We start from the raw sequence: 23,591 nt of genomic DNA, 5'->3' as shown, positions 1-23,591 counted from the left end.
TTTATTTTAATGTACATTTGTTGACGTCATCTCTTGCCTTCGTGGCCTTCTGACAAGAAAATATTATTATTACTAGTAGTTTGTGAACAATAGACCTCCCGTGGTTATAAACCACAGCCCCTCTTATACTGTCCATTATAATAAATTAATCCTGTCTGTATGAGTATGTAGTGTCGACAATAATGCTAATCTCCTTCACGACATAGTGGCGACAGGTCAGCCCGAGTTGAAAACAGAGAAAGGTCGAGAGAAAATGCTATGTCTACTTTCAGTTATTAATTGCATGCGTCATTGCATGCAATGAATAGTCCACACGGCAGCTGATTATGAATAATTCTATAAATTCTATAGTCTGGTTTTTTCGGTAATATTGGCGTTCGAAGGAGACTCCTTTTCCTTTTGTATTATTCTTTAAATGCAAAATTTCAAAAAACCTTATATATATACGTCGACGCAAAATTCAACATAGCTGTCAAATTTCATAAAAATCTATTGCCGCGTTTCGCCGTAAATGCGGAACATTAATATGCACATATATAAACACAAAGAGAAATGCAAAACTGTCGACTTGATGAATCTTAAGGTGCGTACAGACTTTCGCTCTGCTCCGCAACCGAACGTCACTCCAGCAGAGCGATTGATGATCGACCGGGGAGCAACAATGGTTCGACCGGGGAACGCGAGAAGATCTAACATCTTCCGTAACATTCATGATGGGTGCGTGGGCGGCGCGACTGCAGTTCGATGGTGGAACGAGGGCGGTACGAGGGAGGAGCGTGCTCGGTGCGGGTTGGAAGAGCGTATATGTGTACGCAGCTTAAGACCTCACTTTGCTCGCTCAATTATCATTATTATTATTATTATTATTAGTCATCTCATTAGTCTCATTATTAGTCAGTACTGTGTGTTGAAATCCTGGAGACAGTCACTCGGAAAGCTCCAGTATTCTTCAAAGTATCAGTAGCACACATCTTGGTTTGGTAAAAGTAGACTGTTTTAAAATAATCTCAATCTTTTTTCTCTGTCTTCCATAGCTTTTTGAGGGGGGGCCAATCCACCTGGTTTATAATTTTCGGGTTGAAGAAGAGAGACGGAGGCATCGTCTCGTTTCTTTAACCCTATTCATTCGATTCAGATGCCAACCAACTGTTGATAATGTTCTACTCCAGTAGCAATTTTTAACTACTACTCTAGTGTTTCCAAGTAGCTACTCTAGTAGCTCTAGTTATTGTAATATATTGTTTAGAACTAAAAATCCATTTTGCGAAAAATTCTGAATTTCTATGAGAAAGGCCACTTGTTGATAAAAGCCACACTGCTTGAGAGGCCGTTAAAACTCGTTGAGCTGCCACAGTTTCTGAGTAGTATTTTTCCGACTTTCATCAATGCCGTACCTCACAAGTAGGCTACAATACCTAGGAGTGTTACAACTCCTCAAAATAATTTGAAAGAAGAAATAAAATGAAAATAGTACCCTTTTTTATTTCTATTTCTGTACTAAAATCAGCCCGTGTTATTCATAATTATTTGAAAGAATACACTAGTCACATACTTTTAGTTTGTATTCAATACAGTATCATATAGTAATTACTGATTTAATGTGTGTGTATTTTTTTTTTAATTTCAGAACAACATCGATATTGAGATGTACAACTACGTTGACAAACTCTTGGAAGACAAATCACCGAATCAATTTGACAATAGGTAAGGTTTAACCCTTAACATTTTCTTTTCAAGGTGTTTAATTTGAAGATGGAATTTCATTTTTTTATGTTGAGACTCATCTCGATTGAAGTGACGTGGAAAATTTTAACTAACATTTCAATTTTTGGAATCTTCCTGTGGTCTGTAATATTCCATTCTCACACAATTGGTAAGAAATGGGACAGTTTTGGGCATGAGCCTGTTGTGCCTTTCCTCATGTTAAGTATTTGTACACAATGTGATTAATAAATTTTACAGAATAAAACTAAGAGAAAACCAAAGGAAATGCAACAAATGTTTCTGGAAGTCTTTTATGGAAATTAATTTAATTTTACGGCACACTGTGGAGTGGCAAAGAAGAAGAAGAATTTTAATGTACCAATTTCGCAAGACTAAAATTTATCTACCCTACACAAGATTTAAAAAAAATAGTAACTATTCCTAGTAATTTTTCTTTAATACTTTTCAATTTCCTGCCATCTTCAGCCAGGAACCTTCCCCTTCCAAGGTTAAAACGTAACCTAGAAGCCCTTCTTCTAAATAATCCTATATAAGTTACTCCGTGTCGGAATTTTCCAACTGCCAGTAAAAGAATATCTTTGAATGTATATTTGAATTGCAATTTTAATTTTTTCTTTTTTGTCATACCTATGTATCTGTGCTTTAAGTTATATTGTTAGTATTTTATTTGACATTTCCGATATCATGTTGTATTGTGTCTTAAAGGAATTGAACCATTCTTATTCTTATGCTTATTAGTGAACAAATTTGATTCTATTTCTCTCATCTACTCTCTATAACTTTATACGGCGTTTCAATTATATTAAAATCTTATTTTGGTTTGTAATATATTGGAGCTACTTGGTTAACACTCTCAGTGCTGGTTGCACAAAAGCCGATTAAATTTTTATCGTGATTAGTTCCACGAGAATCATTCAGAGAAGCCGTCTCATATAAAAAGGCATTCGGTTAAATTTTAATTGTGATTAATTCCACGAGTATCAATCAGTGAAGCCGTCCTATGAAAGAGGCCTTCTTGGTTCTCGTGAAATTAATCATGGTTAAAATTTAACCGGCTTTTGTGCAACCGGCACCCAGCCGACGATTTTATGATGTCTTGATAATAATAAAATCTTAATTGGAGAATTACTCCAAATCAAGTTAAATCAAATCTGAACTTCAATCACGTTGAATCAGTATTCAGTATTCCTCTTCAATCATTATTGGTTCAATCTCTCATCTTCCCACATTTAATGTATTGTAATTCTGTTCTTAACGATATGCAAGTCACTCTGAATGATAAACTACAGCGTTGCCAAAATTATTGCCTACGTTTCGTCTACTCTCTCCAACGCCATGATCATATCACCCCAGCCCACATTGCTAGTTCAACATTAAAGCTTCCAAATCAAAGGCTTTTTCGAATAGTCAAGCTTGTTAGAGATATCTTGAAATATGGTAATCCGAACTATTTTAAAGATGATTTCAAATTTGTCTCTGAAGGTAGGAGGATAGATGCTTCACATACTAGAACCGGAGAAAGTACTTTGAGGATACCCAATCATCGAACTACTATTTTCACAAAATCCTTCTTAGTCAGTGCCTGTCGTGCATGGAATGCACTTCCTGTTTCTATCAGGTCCATCGAGAGCCGAGCGAGCTTCATCCTGACTTTAAAAAAACATCTTTTGGAACAAATGACTGAAACTGTCCGGCCCTAGAGCGATCACATGACAACCATCCCCCACCCATCCCACAAATACAAGCCTTTATAGAACGAAGTTATATAGTTATAGAACGAATTATATATATATATATATATATATATATAATATATATATATATATATTATATATATATATATATATTATATAAGCTCATGTTATTTCAATTATCCACTGCATACTGCTGTATATTACTGAAAGTTGATTACCCTGATCTACTTTCAGCCTACTTCATTTTATTAATCAATTATTTGATCTTATCTACCTATATAATTATTTTACTTTATCAATTTTCTGTTTTTTTCTCTCTTAAATATTCATATTGATTAAAACTTTCACAATATTTCCATTTATAAATAAATCCTTAGTTTAAATAATGAAATTAACGTTTTGGTAGAGAGTTAGTGGGGAGGATATTTTTAATATTCTTCCCAAAGAATGGACATTGATATGTCCAAAGCTCCGCCAATTTATGTAGATGCATAACAATATAATTATTATCTATAGTTATTATATTACAAATTGCTTTTTCATATCATATACAGTTCAATAATTATTTTCTTAGTCTATATCATGTAAATTCATCTATAATTTTGCTGTATTGTAAGCTATTGTATATAAGTGTATAAGACAGTATATATTGTAATCTACATAAATAAAGTACTCAATCAATCAATCTTCATTTATAATATTGACATTCTCTATTTTGTTGCAGCATGCACGAAACTAATAATAGAAACAGTGACCAATTGCATTTCCCGGCAAATGGTCAGAGTGAAACTTATCTGAATGGTATCACACCAGTTGGACTGCAGTCTATTAATGACACTGCCAGGCCGTTTGTAAGTATTCTCATTATCATTTTCTGTCTGTTGTCATCAATTATTTCATTCAATTATGAAATATGCAAACTGAAGATTCCTTACAGACTCACAATTCCTTAGCGACAACTCTACGATTCTAGCCGCGCGGCTGCTATTGGTTGCTATAATATCGATGTAATATAGGCTATACAGTAATAGACTATAGCCTACAGACTACAGTCTTAGGTGGGCCGTCCACTGGAACCGATTTCGTCCGAACTAGCATCGTCCGAAAACTACCGAACTCGTCCGAACGATCCCCCAACAAAGAAAGCTATAGATGCTCGTCCATTGCAACAGGTTCATACGTCCGTGCATGGCCGTCTCCGGCCGATCAAGTTTTCGATCCGAATTGAATGGGATTTTCCGGTTCTATCCGTCCGAAGTCGAGCTGAGACAACATCATCCTAACCTCAAAATTGTTTCACAGTCTTGTCTGTTTTTCTTTTTGGAACTTGTTCTGTTTTATAAATATATTTTTTATTATCTTTGAGAGTAAACACACACAGAAGAATTACTTTCCCTACTAACTAAAATGCGAGATAAATTACTTTTAACACGGCTCTTTCTCGAAGACGGAGAGGTCCGATGCTCTATCCTCCACTAATCTCTCCCACTACCTAGCAGCATTCTCCTTCTTTTGTGTCTGAGTGAGAGAGCTTTGTAACGCGACGCGGCAACACTTCCCTCCATCTATTGCTGGCAATGTTCCAAGAAGTGAACTGGTCAGCAGGTATATTGGTTTGTGTATGTTACGGAGATGTGTTCATCACAAGAACATGAAGCAAAATGACACGGCGCATCCAATTGAGCGCAGGATGTCCGTCTGTGTCTACGCTACAAACTGTGGAGGGAGAAATGGGTTTCTCCTCTTCATGTTAAAAGTAATTTATCTCGCACTTTAGGCCCATGTTATACGGACAGAAAAAACGCGACAGATTTTTCGCCACGTAGACGCCAAGCCTACCGAGCAATGGACGTCACTGTGTGCAAGTTATACGAACGTTTTATCTGTCGCGTCGGACCCTGTAAACCCGGCGTCAGCGTCGACAACGCGACCGGACCGGTAAAATTGGCAGAAAAAACGCGATAGAAATGACGCGAGTACTGTTATACGGGCAGCTTTTACGCGGCAGATCCGTACTTCCCCCCCACCATACTCCTCCGGGCGTACACTTCTCCCTATTGGCTCCCTCGGAGCCTGCCGCGGCGTGTTTGCTGCTCGTATAACAGCTCCCTGGCGTCGACGACGCGGCGTTATTGCTGCTCGTATAACAGCACTGAATTGTTAGTTCAGCGTCGGCGTTTTAACTGTCGCGTTTTTTCTGTCCGTATAACAAGGGCCTTAGCTTGCCAATTCACTTTCTGGCAACCAGCCAACTACTCAACTAGACTGATGAAAACGGTTCCAATGGACGACTGTGTTCGACCGAATTAACGGCCGGCAGATTCGTCCGATCCAACGGCCGAGCGGATCTGTTGAATACGGTTTCAGTGGACGGTTACCCTAATAGACTACAGCCGTCGAGCCGCTATAGTGAGGTCCAAGTTATAATGGCAGTGGAGAAAGATAGGAGAACAACGTTGCCAATCCTTTGTCTTGTCAATGCCTTCTATGGAGGGTAACTGATACCGGTTTATTGATGTAATATTAAATGTTCATTCTTGATTGAAATACTCAATTATATTTTTATTCCTCAATAAAATATACTTTTTAATGATTAAAATATACATTTTCATAATATTGTGATTGCATATTTTGATTATACAGAGTATGTCATATGTATGGGAACACCTTACTAAGTTGGAGACTGCTGTAGATATAATACTGTAACTCTCAGGATAAGTTATAGGTCAAATACTCTACCTTTTGACGTACAACTGAATTTCAACCCCTTATGAGGGGGTGACTTAGGGGTTGTAACTCAAGTTTAACATAATCAATTATATTTTATCAAGAAAGAAATTATATTTTCAATAATTTCATAATGAATTTTCATAATCAAGATAAAATATTTTGTTAATTATCTATATTTCCACATTGTTAAAAAATCTGGTGTGGTACACTCACACAACTTTCCTTGCTCATTGAACTATAAGCCTCATTATCAAACGAGTATAATTTAGGGGAATAACATAATGACGATTGACGGCAACATATTTGCAACTACGATCAGACTACAGACTGTATATGTGTATATACAATTGTTTTCAGAGTACTTTTTCCTTTATGTAAATTGTGAAATTCGATTATTTTTTTTTTAAATTCGTCAAAACAGCTGTTCTACAGATGAAATATCTTGACTATGACTGTGTTCTTTTTATAAACTGCTCTACCTACCCACGGTATATGGAAGAAGAAAAAGTAAAAACCGTGTACCTACCTACCTCATGCATGAGAAGGAGGTTACAAAGTCCATTTCTCAAGGATTGGGTGGACCCCTCATCAGTACCCCAGGAAAAAGACTCATGTCAGTTGATAGAGCTAATAAATAACTATACAGGGTATGGATTTCAAAAAATTCGTTAGAGCCGTTTTTGAGAAAATCGTGAAAAAAAATGGTTTTTTAGTAACTGTCATTTTTCTCAAGAATATTACGGAGCTCCTGCAATTTTCTCATAAATAAGACTCATGTCAGTTGATAGGGCTTATAAATAGCTATCCATGGTATAAATTTGAAGGAAATCGTTGGAGCTGTTTTCGAGAAAACCGTGAAAAACATGGCTTTTTAGTCATTATCCGCTATTTTTCTCAAGAATATTACGGAGCTCCTGAAATTTTCCCAGAAATGAGACTCATGCCAGTTGATAGGGCTTATGAATAGCTATCCATGGTATAAATTTGAAGAAAATCGTTGGAGCCGTTTTCAAGAAAAACGTGAAAAACATGGTTTTTTAGTCATTATCTGCCATTTTTCTCAAGAATATTACGGAGCTCCTGAAATTTTCCCTGAAATGAGACTTATGCCAGTTGATAGGGCTTATAAATAGCTATCCATGGTATGAATTTGAAGAAAATCGTTAGAGCCATTTTCGAGAAAAACGTGAAAAACATGGTTTTTTAGTAATTATCCGCCATTTTTTCCGCCATCTTGTATTGAATTTTATTGAATTTCTTATTGTCGGGTCCTCAGGGTATAAGGACCTTAAGTTTAAAATTTCAAGTCAATCGGTTAATTAGGAATGGAGTTATCGTGTTCACAGACATACACACATACACACACACACACATACACACACACACAGACCAATACCCAAAAATCATGTTTTTGGACTCAGGGGACCTTGAAACGTGTAGAAAACTTGAAATTGGGGTACCTTAATTTTTTTTGGAAAGCAATACTTTCCTTACCTATGGTAGTAGGGCAAGGAAAGTAAAAACGTTCTGGCAACAGAGCAGAGCGAAAAAGAGGTAGGCCCTATCCGCTATCGGCTTTGTTGAATGATAGACAAGGGTAGCAATACAATTGCTAATCAAACACTGCCATTATAATATTAACATGAACCTCACAATAGAGTCATAGAGTCGTCGCTAATGAATTGCACCTTTAGATGGCAATAAGTTTACGTCTTTAGTAAGAAGTTTTTATTTAATCTATTGAGAGTCTTGAATCATTCTTTATTATTATTTAATTATGTTTTATCCAACCATTGAATTAACAATTCAATTTATTTTTGACTGTAGCAAATCTTCAGAAATGATGTTACACTATTTATGTTCGATTTTAGAAAGAAAAACTATTCTTCGAAATCTGAAAACGTCGAAAAATGAAAAAAATCTTTCAATTTCAAGATCTACCTACAGGAGTAGAATTATGAATCGAAAAATCGTAAGAAAAACGCTCAAACAAAGTCAGGTAAACAGGATTATCTTCGGACAAGTTGTGAAAGTTTTTTAAAAGTTGTGTTTTTTAGAAATTTTTCTCAACATCTATTGTAGAATCCAAGAGTTTTGTCAGATTATTTAGTCGCCAATGTTTTATTATATAGTGAGGTTCACGATGGCGTTACTTTACTTGTTCGTCATACAAAACTGCATTAAGGGAACAACGCTCCCGCAGTTTATGACTTGTCAAATAAAGGCAGTGGAGAAAGATAGGAGAACAGCGATGCCGATTCCCTGCCTTCTAAGAGGAAGCTGATACCGGTATATCTGATGTAATATTAACTGTTCATTCTTGTTTAAAATGATCAATTATATTTTATTTGTTTAGAAAATATTTTTTTCAATGATTACTTACTTACTCCTTGGCGCTGCAGCTCATTCAGAACACTAGCGTCAGGTCATCAATTTTCATAACGGCAAGGAAAGTAGTGTGAGTGCGCCACACCAGATTTTTTAGATTTGTTCAAGGCTTCGAAAAAATGAAATTACTGATCAATTAAAATAGCTGAATTTCCGTCAATAATTGTCGCTGTTCTCATTTTGATAATGGTGCAACATTCTGGTTTGATAATCCATAATCACAATCAGTACAATTCTATATAAAAGTGATTATTTCTTTCATCAATGATTTTCGAGAGTAATCTACTTAATCATAGATTTATCACAGGATCAACTTGAAACCAACCATTAAATCCCTGTACTCTCTAACTTCGTCAATTGAAGAGTCAATGATGATTTCATCAATTTTACCACCAAGATCGCTGATCATGTTGTGATTAAAACATTTATCTGAAGATTCGTTAATTGACGAAGGTCTTACAAAACTGTATAATGATTGTGAGTGAAATTAAATTAATGAGGCTCTCATCTTAGAATGGATATCAATTTTTTTTTAAATAGAGCATTGATTTATTATTTCAGTATCAATAATGATCATTCCTTCATCTCCTTCAAAATGCCTCTTGCAGAGCTAGAAAAAGATAGCGCTATCTGCTATGTCGAATGATAGACAAGGATAGCAACACCAAAGTTGCCATTATAACGTGGACCTCACTATAGGGTAAAATTGCTAAGACAATAGAAATCATAAAATTGTGTTATTTTCTCATGTATATTTCCCCAATTACAGTATGCATAACAATTTGGAACTCTGTATCGATTCAGGTGTACTATAATAACCTAATTCAAGTGATATTTAGCTGCATATTCATACTTTTTCACTATTGATAAAACTTTAATTTTGAAACACTTGTGAAGTGAAAAATCCATTTACTATGTGTAGTGACGAACGTTTCGACCTGGTATAGGTCATCATCAGACTGTAGAAATTTACCATATATAACCGTGACATTAGAGTAAGTCTCTAGTCTGATACAGACCTACACTACACAAGGTTGAAAATATAATAGTAAGTGCATTTTTCACTTAATAAGCTTTTATCAATAGTGAGAAAGTATAGATAAATCCAAAGACCTTGAAGATGCATAGACTCGCATGCAGCGCTAGTTTCGTACTTGCAATTGAAATCGGCCATTGAGGGGGCTCAATCTGAATCTGAATCTATCATCTGAATCTATCAGAAACCTGATAGATTATTACTTACCAAAGATCTTCTATATCTATAATATTACAAGTATATATATATATATAATATATATATATATATATTATATATATATATATATATATATATATATATATATATATATATCTTGCGCTAAAATACCTCAATGGCAGTCTTCAATTTCAAGTAAGAGTTGGTATTGGGAAGGAATATTAGGCATTGTGGGTCTATACCTCTTTAAGGTCTTTGGTCTAACTGATAAGAAAAAGATACGTCATATCCGGTTCGTTCAGCTCATCATACTTTTCTACCGATGGAAAAGAACGTAAACAGAGTAGCTTTTGATAAATGAGTTGATCAGCAGCACATAAATAAGTTGAATTAGGTTATTATAGTGCACCTGTATCGATGTAACAGAGATCTAAATTGTAATACGTCACTACTAATAGTAACTGCGTTTTTCACTTCATTAGTGTTTCAAAATTCAAGTTTCAACTGATTTTTTTGATTCGATAGTACTGTTTACTTTGCTGCATTACCCTATTCTATATGTTTTTCAAGTAAGAATATTATTTTTTTAATGTAGGAAGTGGATGGGTTGAACAGTATTTTGTCTGTAAACACATCTCTGGATTCTGTGCCGCAGCCATTTGCATCTGCCTCGCCTTTTTTGCAAGTGAGTTATTTACCAATTATTCAGTAAGCTTTTTGGAGTGTTCCGTGGTCTAGTGGATAGAGTGCTTGCGTAGCAGCCGCGAGATCCCGGTTCAACCCCGCTCATTGCCAAAAGTTTTCGACCAGGTCACTCCCGTGTTATCGGATGTGCACGTAAGATTGTCGGTCCCGGCTGAAGTATGACATTTGTAAGGCCCATTGACTGATTGAATTCAGGCGAGGTGGGACCTTCCTGCAAAGGACTCATTAACAGCAAAAGTCATACGAATTTAAAATTGAAATTTACTAAGCTTTGATGAGGGTGATATCCCGCTACCTCCGTTGTTTACGGAGGTAGTGGATATCCGCATATCCCTCAAATATGTACTTATTCTCAAATAAATCATCTTTATTCAAATATACATAAAAATGTACAAGAATGCGTCATTTAAAAAAATAATTTCTTAACAATATAACATGTCACTCATAACAAATATAAATAATAGGCTAATATAAGGCATAACAGGCTCATATCAAAAATTGGTCCTCTTCCAGTTTATTTGGATTATATTAATAATTTATCACAAGGTGTATTCTTTCTCAATTTGACAATTATGAATTGAATATTATTTTTGAATTGATACAGTGAAGCAACATAACTTACTTTTTGGACATACTCAATAAAAATTCGAACAGTTTTGGGCTAGGCCTGTTGGTCGTTCTCTAATCATAATGTTTTTTGTATTAAGGAATGTAAAAGAAACTATTATAAATATATTATTATTTTAACAATTGCATTTTATGATATGAGATGTTGGGGTATTTCTCCATAATTGAAAGAATAAGACGTTGATGCTGTCAATACCACTATACCTACACTAAATACACTAAACCACAATACCACTATATTGGTATTGACAAATATGTCAATATATTTTGTGTATTGACAATAAATATAGTGCTATTGACAACATCAACATCTTATTCTTCCAAATATTATTCATTCCTGCTACTATTTATCAGTATAATTAATGAAATATGCATATAATTGGGATAAGAACATCTTTCATGTATTTTGATTTCTTACATGTAAAACAATTCAAGTCAGAAATCAATAATTGGCTTAGAAAATCTCCGTTTTATGATAGAAAAGAGTTCATGACCTGTGATATTAGTAACCTAGAATAATTGTAACTTTGAGGAATGATTGTTTTGGTTTTCATGTTATGAAAATGTTTGACTATATGTCAAGTTAATTGACGAATCCTATTGCATCTGTTTGTTTAATGGCCAATAAAGATTTTTATCTTAAATTTCAACTATTACTACTTAACGATTAATGTATTTAGATTATCGTTAACAAATAATTAATATAAATGATAACAAGAACTCCTTAGTTATCTTTTGTGTAATAAAAAATGTTTTTGCTTCATTGTGCAATTGTTTGCAGGGATTCAATGGACAAGACGAAAATTATTTGGGTGCTCCTTCTTTCTATAACCAGAATAACTCCAATGATGCCCCTCGTAAGTTGCATTTATTAATTAATATATTTTTCATCAGTTTTTAAGTCCCGGGTTCAAAAGTTGCATTTATTAATTACTATATTTTTGTGTATCAGTCGTGAAGTCCCGGGTTCAAACCCGGTTACTAACAAACGTTTGTATCAAATCACTCCCGTGTTATCGGATGGGCACGTTAAAGTGTCGGTCCCGACTGAAGTTTGGACAGTCGTAAAGCCTATTTACGGCTCAAATGATATAATATACAGGCCAGATGGGAACTTCCCGTAAGGGACTCCTCACCAACAAAAACCCAAATAATTTATGAATTGAAATTTACTAATTACTATATTACATAGTAGTGGGAACTTCAATAATACTATTCACAGTTCCTTTATATGTTGATTAATGTCAATTTTATTCAATAAATAATAACTAAACTGATACTCATTAATACTTTCACACTATTAAGCTTGAAAACTGTGTGTTAGTTTAGAAACCCACTCGAATACAGTAGGTATTGAAATAGAAACACACACATATGTTGTCAAATTCTACAGTTTTATTTGGTACAGGACCATGGTTTCGTGACCACACAGATTACATTTTCAAGCTAACAGTAGGTATTTTTTTTTTAATTTCAAACCTAATGAACCTATATACAATCAATGAAGAACATATCGATAGAAAAAATCAATACTTTGATTTATTTAATTTGTTATCTTGACAAATCCATAGATTTCCTCAAATAATTATAAGGATGTTATAGTAGAATCTTTTCTATTGATGACCAGCTTTCAATAACTATACTCAACTTACGATAACAATAATTGAATGCTTTGTTTAGTATGAAATCTTAAGAATTTGTGTAGTGAAATAACACATTTAGCTCTACCATAATTGCTGTAAATATTAGAAACTTTTAGGGCCGGTTTTCGAGCTCGGGATTTAGCTTAGTTCTAGACTTTAAACAGCTGGAGTCAGGAAATTGACTTTCCGAAACAGGGCGTGGTAGCAGTCAATGTTTTAATTAAATTTCGAAAAACTAGAAAATTGACGAGAAAATGGTGTATCTTGATCTATTTAGGAATGCTTCATTTCGTCAAGGAAAAACGTTTCCAATTATAGAAATGAGAAAATAAAGATTTATTTTGCTACAACTATTTACTGCGACTACGTCCCGTTTTGGAAAGCCAATTTTCTGACTCCAGCTGTGTAAAGTCTAGAACTTACCAAATCCCGAGCTCGGAAACCGGCCTTAAAAGTTTTGATTTCAATGCTCATTTCAGTTCAATTTCAACTAGTTTAAAGTCCAAGAATTGTGTTGCTAGAACAAAATCTACGATATTTCTAAAAACTTTAAATTTTGTTCAACTTAAATATCTTAACTATTGAATTTTGTATTAAATCTAGTACACTACCTGAATATTACTTTTAAATTGTGTAGAAATTTATGACCATTTTGCTTGAAAATATTCTTTGTCAATTTATCATTCCAATAGTTCAAAGTTAATTAAAAAACTAATTATTTTTCAGTCCCCCAAGAACCAACACTTCAGAATTTGATTGACTATATCAATCGAAGCTCAAAGCTAATGAACGGAGATGAAACCTCGAGTATTGATCAATCATATAAGGTTAGTAAAACAAATTAAATTAGTGTTCTTAGTAACACTTGTTTACTACGCTTGTTATAGATTCCTTATATTTTTCTATTGGATATTCCTCAGTGAATATTTAATTGATATTGTGCCATGCCGGGTCTACACGACAACGATATTTGCGCAAACCTCTGTTCACACGACACCAATTTTAACACAAATCTCAATAGAGTCACTGGAAAGCTGGAAATGTAAACTCAGACTCAAGAGTAGACTATTTGAATTTACTAGAACAAATTAATAATTGAAGATGAAGGAGATAGGATATTGCAACTATGCAATTAATCTGTTGTAAACATCCGCAATAGCGGAAGCCTTCAGAGTAATTTATACAATTATAAACTAGGAATTTCGTACAGTAAATTATTATGATGAAAGTTGATTGAACGAGCATTACCGAGTTCTCACTTTTGACTTATTAAAGGCCAAAGTCGTTGTCTGTCTGTTTGTATGTTCTACAGTAACTTTAGAAAGAATTGATCAATTAGCTTCAAATTTTGAACACGTATTCTTCGAACCTCTTTTCCAGCATATAACAAATAACATTGAAAGTGCTTAAGAAAACATTTGTTTTGATTTATCATTTATCAGCTGAAGAATTCATTCTGTGCAATTACAACAGTTTTTGCATTCATTCATTCATTCATAATATCAGGTGAGGCCATTTGAAAGCTATCACACAGACATTCCTTCATGCGCATCACACCCTTCATGCGCTGACACATGATTTCAGCTGGTTAATATACAACATAATTTACAAATTTACATCAGAAAACTGATGCGGGTTGAGATATCAATGTGCGGTTTTCGCCATCCATTTTTTCTTGGAACTCTGTATCGAAATCATGTATCAAATGACCACCTTTCCATTTAAAAAAAAATGAATTTGGATTCATATGGGGGGACCAAAAATGTTGAATCGACAGATTCATTTTTGAAGAGTAATTTCTCATTTCAAATAGGATCCCCAATGAAACCTACTGTCAACACACAGCTTCCACACTCTTGTCCAATGCGTACGAATAATGACGACGTGCGCGAGAGTGTGGATGGGTGGTTTGCCAGCGCTTGCCATCGCTCCGATTTTTGTCGAGTGGCCAGCCGAGCATCAATAAATAGTCACATTGCAGTGTGGATGGCAAGAACGATGTGGCTTAGTTTAGCGACTTGACGATAGTGTGGACTAGGCATTATGTTCTATCTATCTTTCTAGATTTGACTTTGAGGTTTGAGTGACCTTAATGAGTTCTAATAACCTTAATGTTTGCAGATGGGATTCCCTGCCGACCTGACCAACGGCTTCGACGACTGTAGCAAGCCTAGCAATGGCGGCCTTGACCTGAATGACCTGAAGGTCAGTCTGCCGCAACTGGCTCAGCTGAGCCTGGACCTGACCCCCCATCCACCACCACCCGCACCAAAGACAAGTGACAGTGGCTCTTCTGTCCCTCCCCCTCCTCCCCACTTCTCGCCCATCTCTGGTTTCCCGCGCAATCTGCGGACCAATGGACATTTGCAGCAGGTACGATCAATCTCCGATTAATGAGTAGTAACTAGTTAACTTTTAACATTGATGAGTAGCAACTAGTTAACTTTTAACATTAATGAGTAGTAACTAGTTAACTTTCAACTAGTAATTGACCGAGCGAAGTGAGGTCTAAGATTCAAGTCTACGGTTTGGCATTTCTCTTAATGTTTATATGTTGCGCATTTACGTCGAAACGCGGTAATAGATTTTCATGAAATTTGACAGGTATGTTCCTTTTTTAATTGCGCGTCGAAGTATATACAAGGTTTTTGGAAATTTTGCATTTCAATGATACTATAAAAGGAAAAAGGAGTCACCTTCATACGCCAATATTAGAGTAAAAATCAGACTATAGAATTATTCATCATAAATCTTTTGACTAGTGATTACACAGATGTGTGGAGAAGCCAGTCTATTGCTGTATTTCCATAAGGTCTATAGTTTTAATCAGGTACTTGTGGATAAAAGAATACTGCGTGAGGTCTACTGTTCACAGAACTACTAGTATAGTTTAAGAGTCGGTAGGTTAGGAAGCCTGTCGACTCTGAAAACGTTGTTTGAAAACGCTTGTAAAAACGCTTAATATAGTCTGGTCACAAGAGCTTCCGTTCAACTTGACCAAAATATTCAGTTTCCCAGTTTATTTATTATTTATTCAACAATGATGAAACGCATAATCAAGAATTGTTTATAATACGTAACCAGTTGAATGTTTGAGTGAAGAACTAACCTCATTCCGGAGTATATTTATTTATTACTAAAATCATTTAGCCTTATACAACTAAAGCCCTGCCATAAGACTGTACAAATTCTACAAGAGCCAAAGAGCCAGTTCGTACTGTCATAAAATTGCCCTCCGTAATTAGAAACCTTCCTAAAAATAGGTTTAAGAAAAATATTTAAAACTAGGGTCGTCTATACCTTGACAGCGAATCAGAGACCATATAATGAGCCATATGAATAAAGTTTAGCATTTGCTTATACTTCTAAAATATGGAGCATTTGCTTCATTTTATATGAATGAACATGAGCAAAACCTTTTGCTCATGCTCATCAAAGAGCATTTGCTCAAAAGTAAAAGCTTTTGCTCAAAATTGTATGAATAAACTAGAGCATTTGCTCAACTTTTAAAGCAAATGCTTCAAAAAAGGTGAGTCTAGTCTAGAGCAGCTTATCACCTTTTGCTCATAGTAAAATGGCTCAACTAATCCGTAAGAGGAAGAGGAAACTATATCAGATACGATCACAACCAATAGTACAGAACTATAAAACTCTTATTAGATTCAACCATGATATATATCACCATTATCCCTACAAAAGAATAAATACAAAAGATAGCTAGCTACCTGTTATAAAGATAGCCATCACAAAATAGGAGATAGGCATTTGAGAAGATGAGAGTGTGGACGATTATAAGAAGGCTATTGATATTATAAGAATATGCTGAAGATTATTATAGAGATGACATTTTTTCACGCTATTATTTCAAAATTCTAAACTCAACTAACCTAAAACTCTATTCATAAATAGAAAACAGCAGACGACGCAAACACAAGCGGTGCCCCCTACTTGCATATTTAGCGCTTCCGTGAGCTATAAAAACAAACTAAGGCTACAAAAGCGAATCAGCTGATGAAAAATCTCTAAAATACGTGAGCATTTGCTCCAGAGTTCAGGAGCATAAGGTAAGAGTATAAGGTAAAGCTTATTCATATAACAATGAGCAAATGCTTTCACTTCTACCTTTTGCTCATGAGCAAAACCTTATGCTCCATGCTCTTGCTCATGAGCATTTGCTCTGGTTTTATTCATATGGGCCAATGAGTCAATTTTTGTAAACTAGTATTGATATATACCAATGTTCTTCCGTGTTATGCTGTTTCATGTTCTCTGATGTTTGTTTTAATATGTTATCTTATACTTAATTGACGAGATCCATGTATATTTATATATTTGTTGATCAATAAAAACTATTTTATTCTATTCTAAAACTTCCAGAAAAGTACCTCAGGCTTGAGCCCAAAACGGTTATAATTTTAATCAATACGACAGTCCAAATGTTAGTTAGCTAGGTTATGTCTCACTTTCACATATTTGGATTACACACTACAATTCACAATCCAATACAAACAAAAAACATAGTATTTTTCAATTAATTAGGCTACAATTTATTTAAACAAAAAACATAGATTTTTTCAATTAATTAGGCTACAATTTATTTTATAAAGTCCAAACTTTAAAATTCAGAGACCAAAAAACAAAAATAGTATAGTGAGAATTTCAATTTCAATATTCAATTTATTTATTAACACACACATACAAGATGAATAAAAATTAACAAAATGAATACATGCAAGACAAACAACATGAAACAATCAAAATAAAAGAATACTGGTGCAAAAAAAGGGGGGAGAGGATTGAAGGGTTCTCCTACTATGGTTATCCATGTACTAGAAAAATCTTTAATCCTTGAGAAGGTGAAAAAAGTATCAGTAATTGACCTTCATTTACGGAAAGGAATATACTCACAGTTTTAAAAAGAATATCACTACAGCCATTTAAAAAAATTATAAATTTTTCAAACTTATTGTGTGATCACATTTGTGCAAGTGCATTTATGCTTGGTCATGCATGCAGATGAGAAACAAAATCTAAAAAGAGCAATAAGAACACTCACCCTTAACGCTTGCACTTGCTCGTTGCGTTCATTGCGAGCAGCTACATGCAGTCACAACTTGCACTTACACATATACGTATTCAATGTGATCACACCCTTATTTATTCATTTATGAATATAAAATCACTTCTCTTGTATGGGCTACTTTATTAAAATGATTAATAACAATATAAAAACATGAAGTACCCTTTTATTAAAAACAGATACCTACAATATGTTTTATTAAATAAACCATAAACCCTTTCATTTTGTTTGAAATGTTTTAAATAAAAGGGTACTTCATGTTTTATATTGTTTTTAATAATTTATGAATATATTTTCAATATGTTTATTTACAGAACTACAACGGCTCGCGTATGAACGGCGACTCTCGCTCCTACGGTGACCACTACGCTAACAACGGCAACACTCACCCACACCAAATGCTGATGAACAACAATGTGGAGAAGATGCGTTACCCGGTGTCTGGGGGTGGCGGAGTTATGCCAGGCTACCCACAACAGATGGCTCCGCCCCAACAGATGCCGCCTCCACAGATGCCACCGCCTCCGCAGATGTTGGGTCACTACCCGCGCCACCCTCAAGTGGACGGGCCCTTCGAGGGAGCGGGAGCATGTCAGCCGCCTCCGCACCTCTTCCCGGCCGTCTATCGCAACGGAGGCGTGCGGGGACGCAACGGGCCCGGCAGCGATTTGCATCTCAGTCTCGAACTGTGTTATGATCAGTTCAAACAGCTGGAGAAGGTGGGTTATGGTTTGATATTGTTCAATAATGTATTGTGCCAATGATATTTATCTATTTATTTATCACATTGTATACAAATACTTAACTTGAGGAAAGGCACAACAGGCTCATGCCCAAAACTGTCCCATTTCCAGTTTATACTATACTGTCCAAATCAAAATGTTTGTTATGTCACTTCCACTTTTCAAAATACAATTATATACAAATATATAGTGAGGTCCACGTTAAAAAGGTAGTAGAGAAAGATAGGAGAACAACGTTGCCGATCCTCCGATCTTGTCAATGCCTTCTATGGACGGTAGCTGATACAGGTTTATTGATGTAATATTAACTGTTCATTCTCGTTTAAAATAATCAATCATATTTTATCAAGCAAATGGCTTTTATTAAGAAATTATATATCTTAATACTTTCGTAATGAATTTACACAATTAAGATGAAATATTTTGTTAATGAATTTTTAATTCTACATTGTTAAAAGACGATCTGGCAACAGAGCATAGTGAGAAAGAGATAGCGCTATCCACTTTGTTGAATGAAAGACAAGGATAGCAATACCATTGCTAATCAAACACTGCCATTATAGCCTGGACCTCACTATAGAGGCCCGGTTGCACAAAAGCCATTTAAATTTTATTCGTGAATAATTTCACGAGAACCAATCAGAGAAGCCTTCTTTTAGAGAAGGTGAGTTATGGTTTGAAATCGCCCAATAATGTGTTGTGCCAATGATAAACAGGCCCAGTTGCACAGAAGCCGGTTAATTTTTAATCGTGATTAATTTCACGAAAATCGGAGAAGGCTTTTTGAAAAGAATGCTTCTCTGATTGGTTCTCGTGAAATTGGCTTGAAATCACGTTGGCCTCCAATCACTTACAGGTCTCTCTCCTGTAGCCCTCCTTCCTCGACTCATCCAAGTCCCCACCACAGTATAGGTACAGAATGGAAACTTGTAATCAAACGCCTATCTAACCAATGCTTTTTACATGACGCAAATACTAAACACGTCAAGTGACCTTGGGAAGTTCCAATCCTGGTCTTCTGATTGGCTCGTGGCAGTGAACGAGATCAATTGATCCGGATCATTTAAGTGATCCGAACCTCCCATCAATACTATTTCAATGCGTCGCTTCCTAACAAGATGGCGGATTTTAGCGTCAGGGTACTAGCCAAGTTTCCATACTGTATGTATTCTGTGTTCCCACCACAAGACATCAAACATGTGTCATCCGCATATATAGGATGGTGTCATTTGAAATAACACAGGGGAGGCCATTTATAATAAATAAGAAAAGCAAAGGACTGCTGTTGATATTGCTTTCGGTGGCTAATTTTATGTTTTGCTTTGTTTAGAAGATATTCTTTGTGATTCACTGGCTAATATTTGTTTGTTTTGTTTATATGATACTGTTTTGTGATTCACTGGTTAATGTTGTGCTTTGTTTTGTTGTGTTTAGGAGCGTAAGAAGACCGAGGCCGAACTAGCCCGCCACAACCTGGGCAAGAAGGTGTCATCTGCCAACAACATGCCAGTGCCCCGTCTGCCTCCCCAGCCCACACGCGTCGACAGGCTCATCATCGACCAGCTCAGGGAGCACACCAGGGTCAGTACACCTCCTCCCCTCCACCTCTCACATTCATTCATTCAACTTGAAAATGAACTTGAAAAATTATTCACATCTTCCTTCTCATGATTTCTTATTTTCCTGTCTTCTCTCTCTTCTTCTGAATCATTCCTCCCCTGTCTTTGTTTTCTCATGTATCATTCCTCCACTGTCTCCTAATTTTCTTCTCTTTCTTCCTGTTCTATTATTCTCCTTGTTTTGTTCTTTTCTTCCTTTTTCCCGTCCTCGTCTTTTTCTTCTGTCCCTTCTCCCTGTCTACTTATTTTTCTCTTCTCCATCTTCTTCTACTTTTTCATTTCCACTTTCTTGTTCCTAATCTCCAACTTCTTCTTCTTCTTCTTCTTCTTCTTCCACTACTGTCTTCTCATGTCTTCTCTTCTTCTTCCCCTATCCTTTTTCCCTCCTATCTTTTACTTCTACAGTAGTACCTTCTTATACTTATGGTACCTTCACAAGTATTCTTATTCATCTTCTTGTTCTTGTTTTTGTTCTTCTTCTTGTTCTTGTCCTTCTTCTTCTTCTTCTCCTGTCCTCTTCACCATCTTCTTCTTCTTCTTCTCCTGTCCTCTTCACCATCTTCTTCTTCCCCTATCCTCTTCGCCATCTTTTTCTTATTCTTCTCCATTTTCTTCATTCTCTTATCCTTCTCATTCTCTTCCTGCCCTCCTCTTTTTCTATCTTCTTCTTCATCTTCCTCTAATGTCTTCTTCTCTTGTCATCTTCTACTTCTACTACTTCTTTTTCTGTCTTCCTCTCATCGTATTAAATTGTGATACAATTTTCATTCAGCCTTTTATTCATCAATACAATCACATATCATAATATAGATAAGACTGGACGAGAGCAACAGATCTAGTCCACAACTGCCCTACTCACAAATTGTAAAAAATAAAATAAAATTCTCAAAATTCACAGCAAATAATTTGAGTTCTATTTGAATTTGCGTAGGTGATCACACTGATAGGCAAGATGGAGCACCTGCTAGGTGGCAATGGGGATGACAAGAAGCGTAAGATGCCTTGCAGTGTGTCTGAGACGATGAACGAGTGGTCGCTTGCCATCAGACGTGTGCAGCTGTATCGTCGCCAGGAGATATCCAACATCAGCCTCCGTCAGCCGCCTCAACCACAGGCACACCCCTTCATGGGGGGCCCGCATCACCGGCCTGACGAGAACGGTGAGTCCCAAAACAATTCACTACAGTTTTCAATAATCTTGAAGGAAATTTTTTTGCGAAACTGTTATACTCTAAGATAAGATGAGATATTAATTTATTCAACATAGTATATGCACATTTTATTTTTGCTCGTTTATGTAGGTGTATGAGTAAATTGTTTGTTTTATTTTTGGTAATAAAGTAAGTAAGTAAATTATAATATACATGTAATACAATAAACAGTTGAACATCGTCATAGAGATTAATTTGAAATAAGCTAAAGAAAGCAACAATGAAATATGAAAATTGGAGAAAATTAAACCGATATAATTAATGCAATGCACTTATACTTGTATTTATACAATTTTCAAGTGCTAATATATAAACTCCTATTTGTATGAGTTCTTGCTCAAGAACAAAAAATAATAAAACTATTTGATTTGATTTGAATACATCAAGTGCTAATATACAACTTGTAAGTGTACTAGATATCTACTAGCTATCACAGAAATCGATAACTCTATAGTAAGCCTTTGCAGCAAGAAAGCTGTATAAACTACTTTTGAAAATGCTTATTGACTTGGATTTTAACTCGGCAGGCAATTTATTGTATATCTTAGCACCAATGTAAGAAGGTATTTTCTCATACAGTTTTTACCTAAGTTGTCTCAAAGCTATATTGTTTCTACTTCAAATCAAATCATCGTTTATTTCCGTAAACCATGCAATATGTTGAAACAATCGTCATTATTAATTAAAAAATGTAAACACAAGTTGACATTTCTAGTGTTATGATTGTGTACTTTTGCTTTCGTGACCAGTTTCGAGATATGTTTATGGGTGAAAATTAATAATATGTATTTATAAATCGAAGGTAAGGTGAGAACATTCAAAGAAACAAATGCCTTTCAATAAGGGTCCCATAGTCATGTTTAGTATCGCACCTATAGGGAAGAATAACATTTGAATTGCAATTAAAAAATACAAATTTGTTTCTCTTGGAATAGTAGAGAAGTAAGTCAGCGCAAAAGATAGGACTTGGGGATAGCTTCATGAGTGGTGTTTTTCTGACGATTTACGTTGTGACTGAGGTAGGGTTCTGGCCACAACGCCACAAGTTAACGTCACACCTCCAAGTGGGCACCTGCTTTAGCATAGCATATCCCGTGAGGTGTGACACGCGAGCTACTACCCATCGGCACTGCCAAGTCGGTAGGCGAGTATCATAGAGGAGCCTGCGCTGTTCCGGCTGGGCCTGGTCGGGGCCCGGACTTATCCTCTAACTCGTCTACAGGCCAGGAAAAATACTCGTGTATAAATAAAGATAAAAATCTAAGTACCCTTTTAAAAATTGTTTAATCACAACATGTTTCGGCTATGTTGCCATTATCAAGTGATTGAAACATATTATAAGATTTTTATTTTCAAGAGTAGCCCTAACGAAAAAAGACAAAATACTCGTGGTTCCCAATTGTATACTTCTCCAAGGTGAGCGCTTGATCGCGAGAGTTTAGGAAAGAAGCACAGTGAGAGGGTTTTTTCGAGATGCTACTTCCAGAGACGGAGGCGCTACATAAGTCCCACAGTACCACTATAATATTTATTATATTATATAGACTAGTAGGTAACCCGTGCTTCGCAAGGGTCTATTTTAAAACTGCAAAATGAAAACTTGACGTAATAAAAAATCGAAATTTGAAAATAGACCTATAACCATCCTCGGTTAATGAAGAGTCTATATGCAAAATTTCGAATTAATCAGTTGAGTATATTTCAGACGTGATGATGCGTCAAACATAATTCCCTATTCCTTACGTGTATAAGCCAGTTCATTATAGTATAGAAAACTGAAGAATACATAATACTTGGAAACCTCACAGAATCACATTGATTTTTCCAATACATCAATAAATTTTAGTTCGATTAGGATCCTCCTCAATTTGAATCAGGCAGCCTTTTGTTTTCCCAATTCCAAACAAAATACCTAAAATACTCATTTCACTGGGAATTCGTGTCTGATAGTACATTATAACTGAAGAATATAAATTATTTCTCATTTTATTGTGATCTATTCATGTTTTTATTATGAAATTCAATTATAGGCCTACAGCATGAAAACTATGTCCAATTCATTTGTACTGGTGGCAAAATTTTACATTAAAAATAATTATTTGATAAAATCCAAGTTCAATAGTGATGAAAACAAATTCCTTCAAAAAATAATTGATAATAATACGTTTCGAGGGAAAAAATTAAGAACAAAAAAATGGGAAGCCACGGAGATTCGAACCGAGGAACCATCG

The 23,591-nt window shown here is 35.4% G+C and overlaps 1 protein-coding gene across 1 annotated transcript in view; it reads left to right on the top strand.

The window, feature by feature from the left end:
- Nucleotides 1-23,591, top strand: part of LOC111063510 — a 30,893-nt gene that overhangs the window by 3,131 nt on the left and 4,171 nt on the right. Inside the window, exons 3-11 of the mRNA XM_039425614.1 lie at nt 1,628-1,704; nt 4,144-4,270; nt 10,328-10,417; nt 11,846-11,921; nt 13,434-13,534; nt 14,829-15,080; nt 18,102-18,506; nt 19,965-20,111; nt 21,081-21,309. Coding sequence (XP_039281548.1) covers nt 1,628-1,704; nt 4,144-4,270; nt 10,328-10,417; nt 11,846-11,921; nt 13,434-13,534; nt 14,829-15,080; nt 18,102-18,506; nt 19,965-20,111; nt 21,081-21,309 — 1,504 coding nt within the window. The remainder of the gene's footprint in view (nt 1-1,627; nt 1,705-4,143; nt 4,271-10,327; nt 10,418-11,845; nt 11,922-13,433; nt 13,535-14,828; nt 15,081-18,101; nt 18,507-19,964; nt 20,112-21,080; nt 21,310-23,591) is intronic.

Source organism: Nilaparvata lugens, chromosome 4 (assembly GCF_014356525.2).
Source record: "Nilaparvata lugens isolate BPH chromosome 4, ASM1435652v1, whole genome shotgun sequence".
NCBI classification, from domain to species: Eukaryota; Metazoa; Arthropoda; class Insecta; order Hemiptera; family Delphacidae; genus Nilaparvata; species Nilaparvata lugens.
The sequence above is the reverse complement of the archived record's forward strand: the minus strand, read 5'-3'. Positions and strand labels throughout refer to the sequence as shown.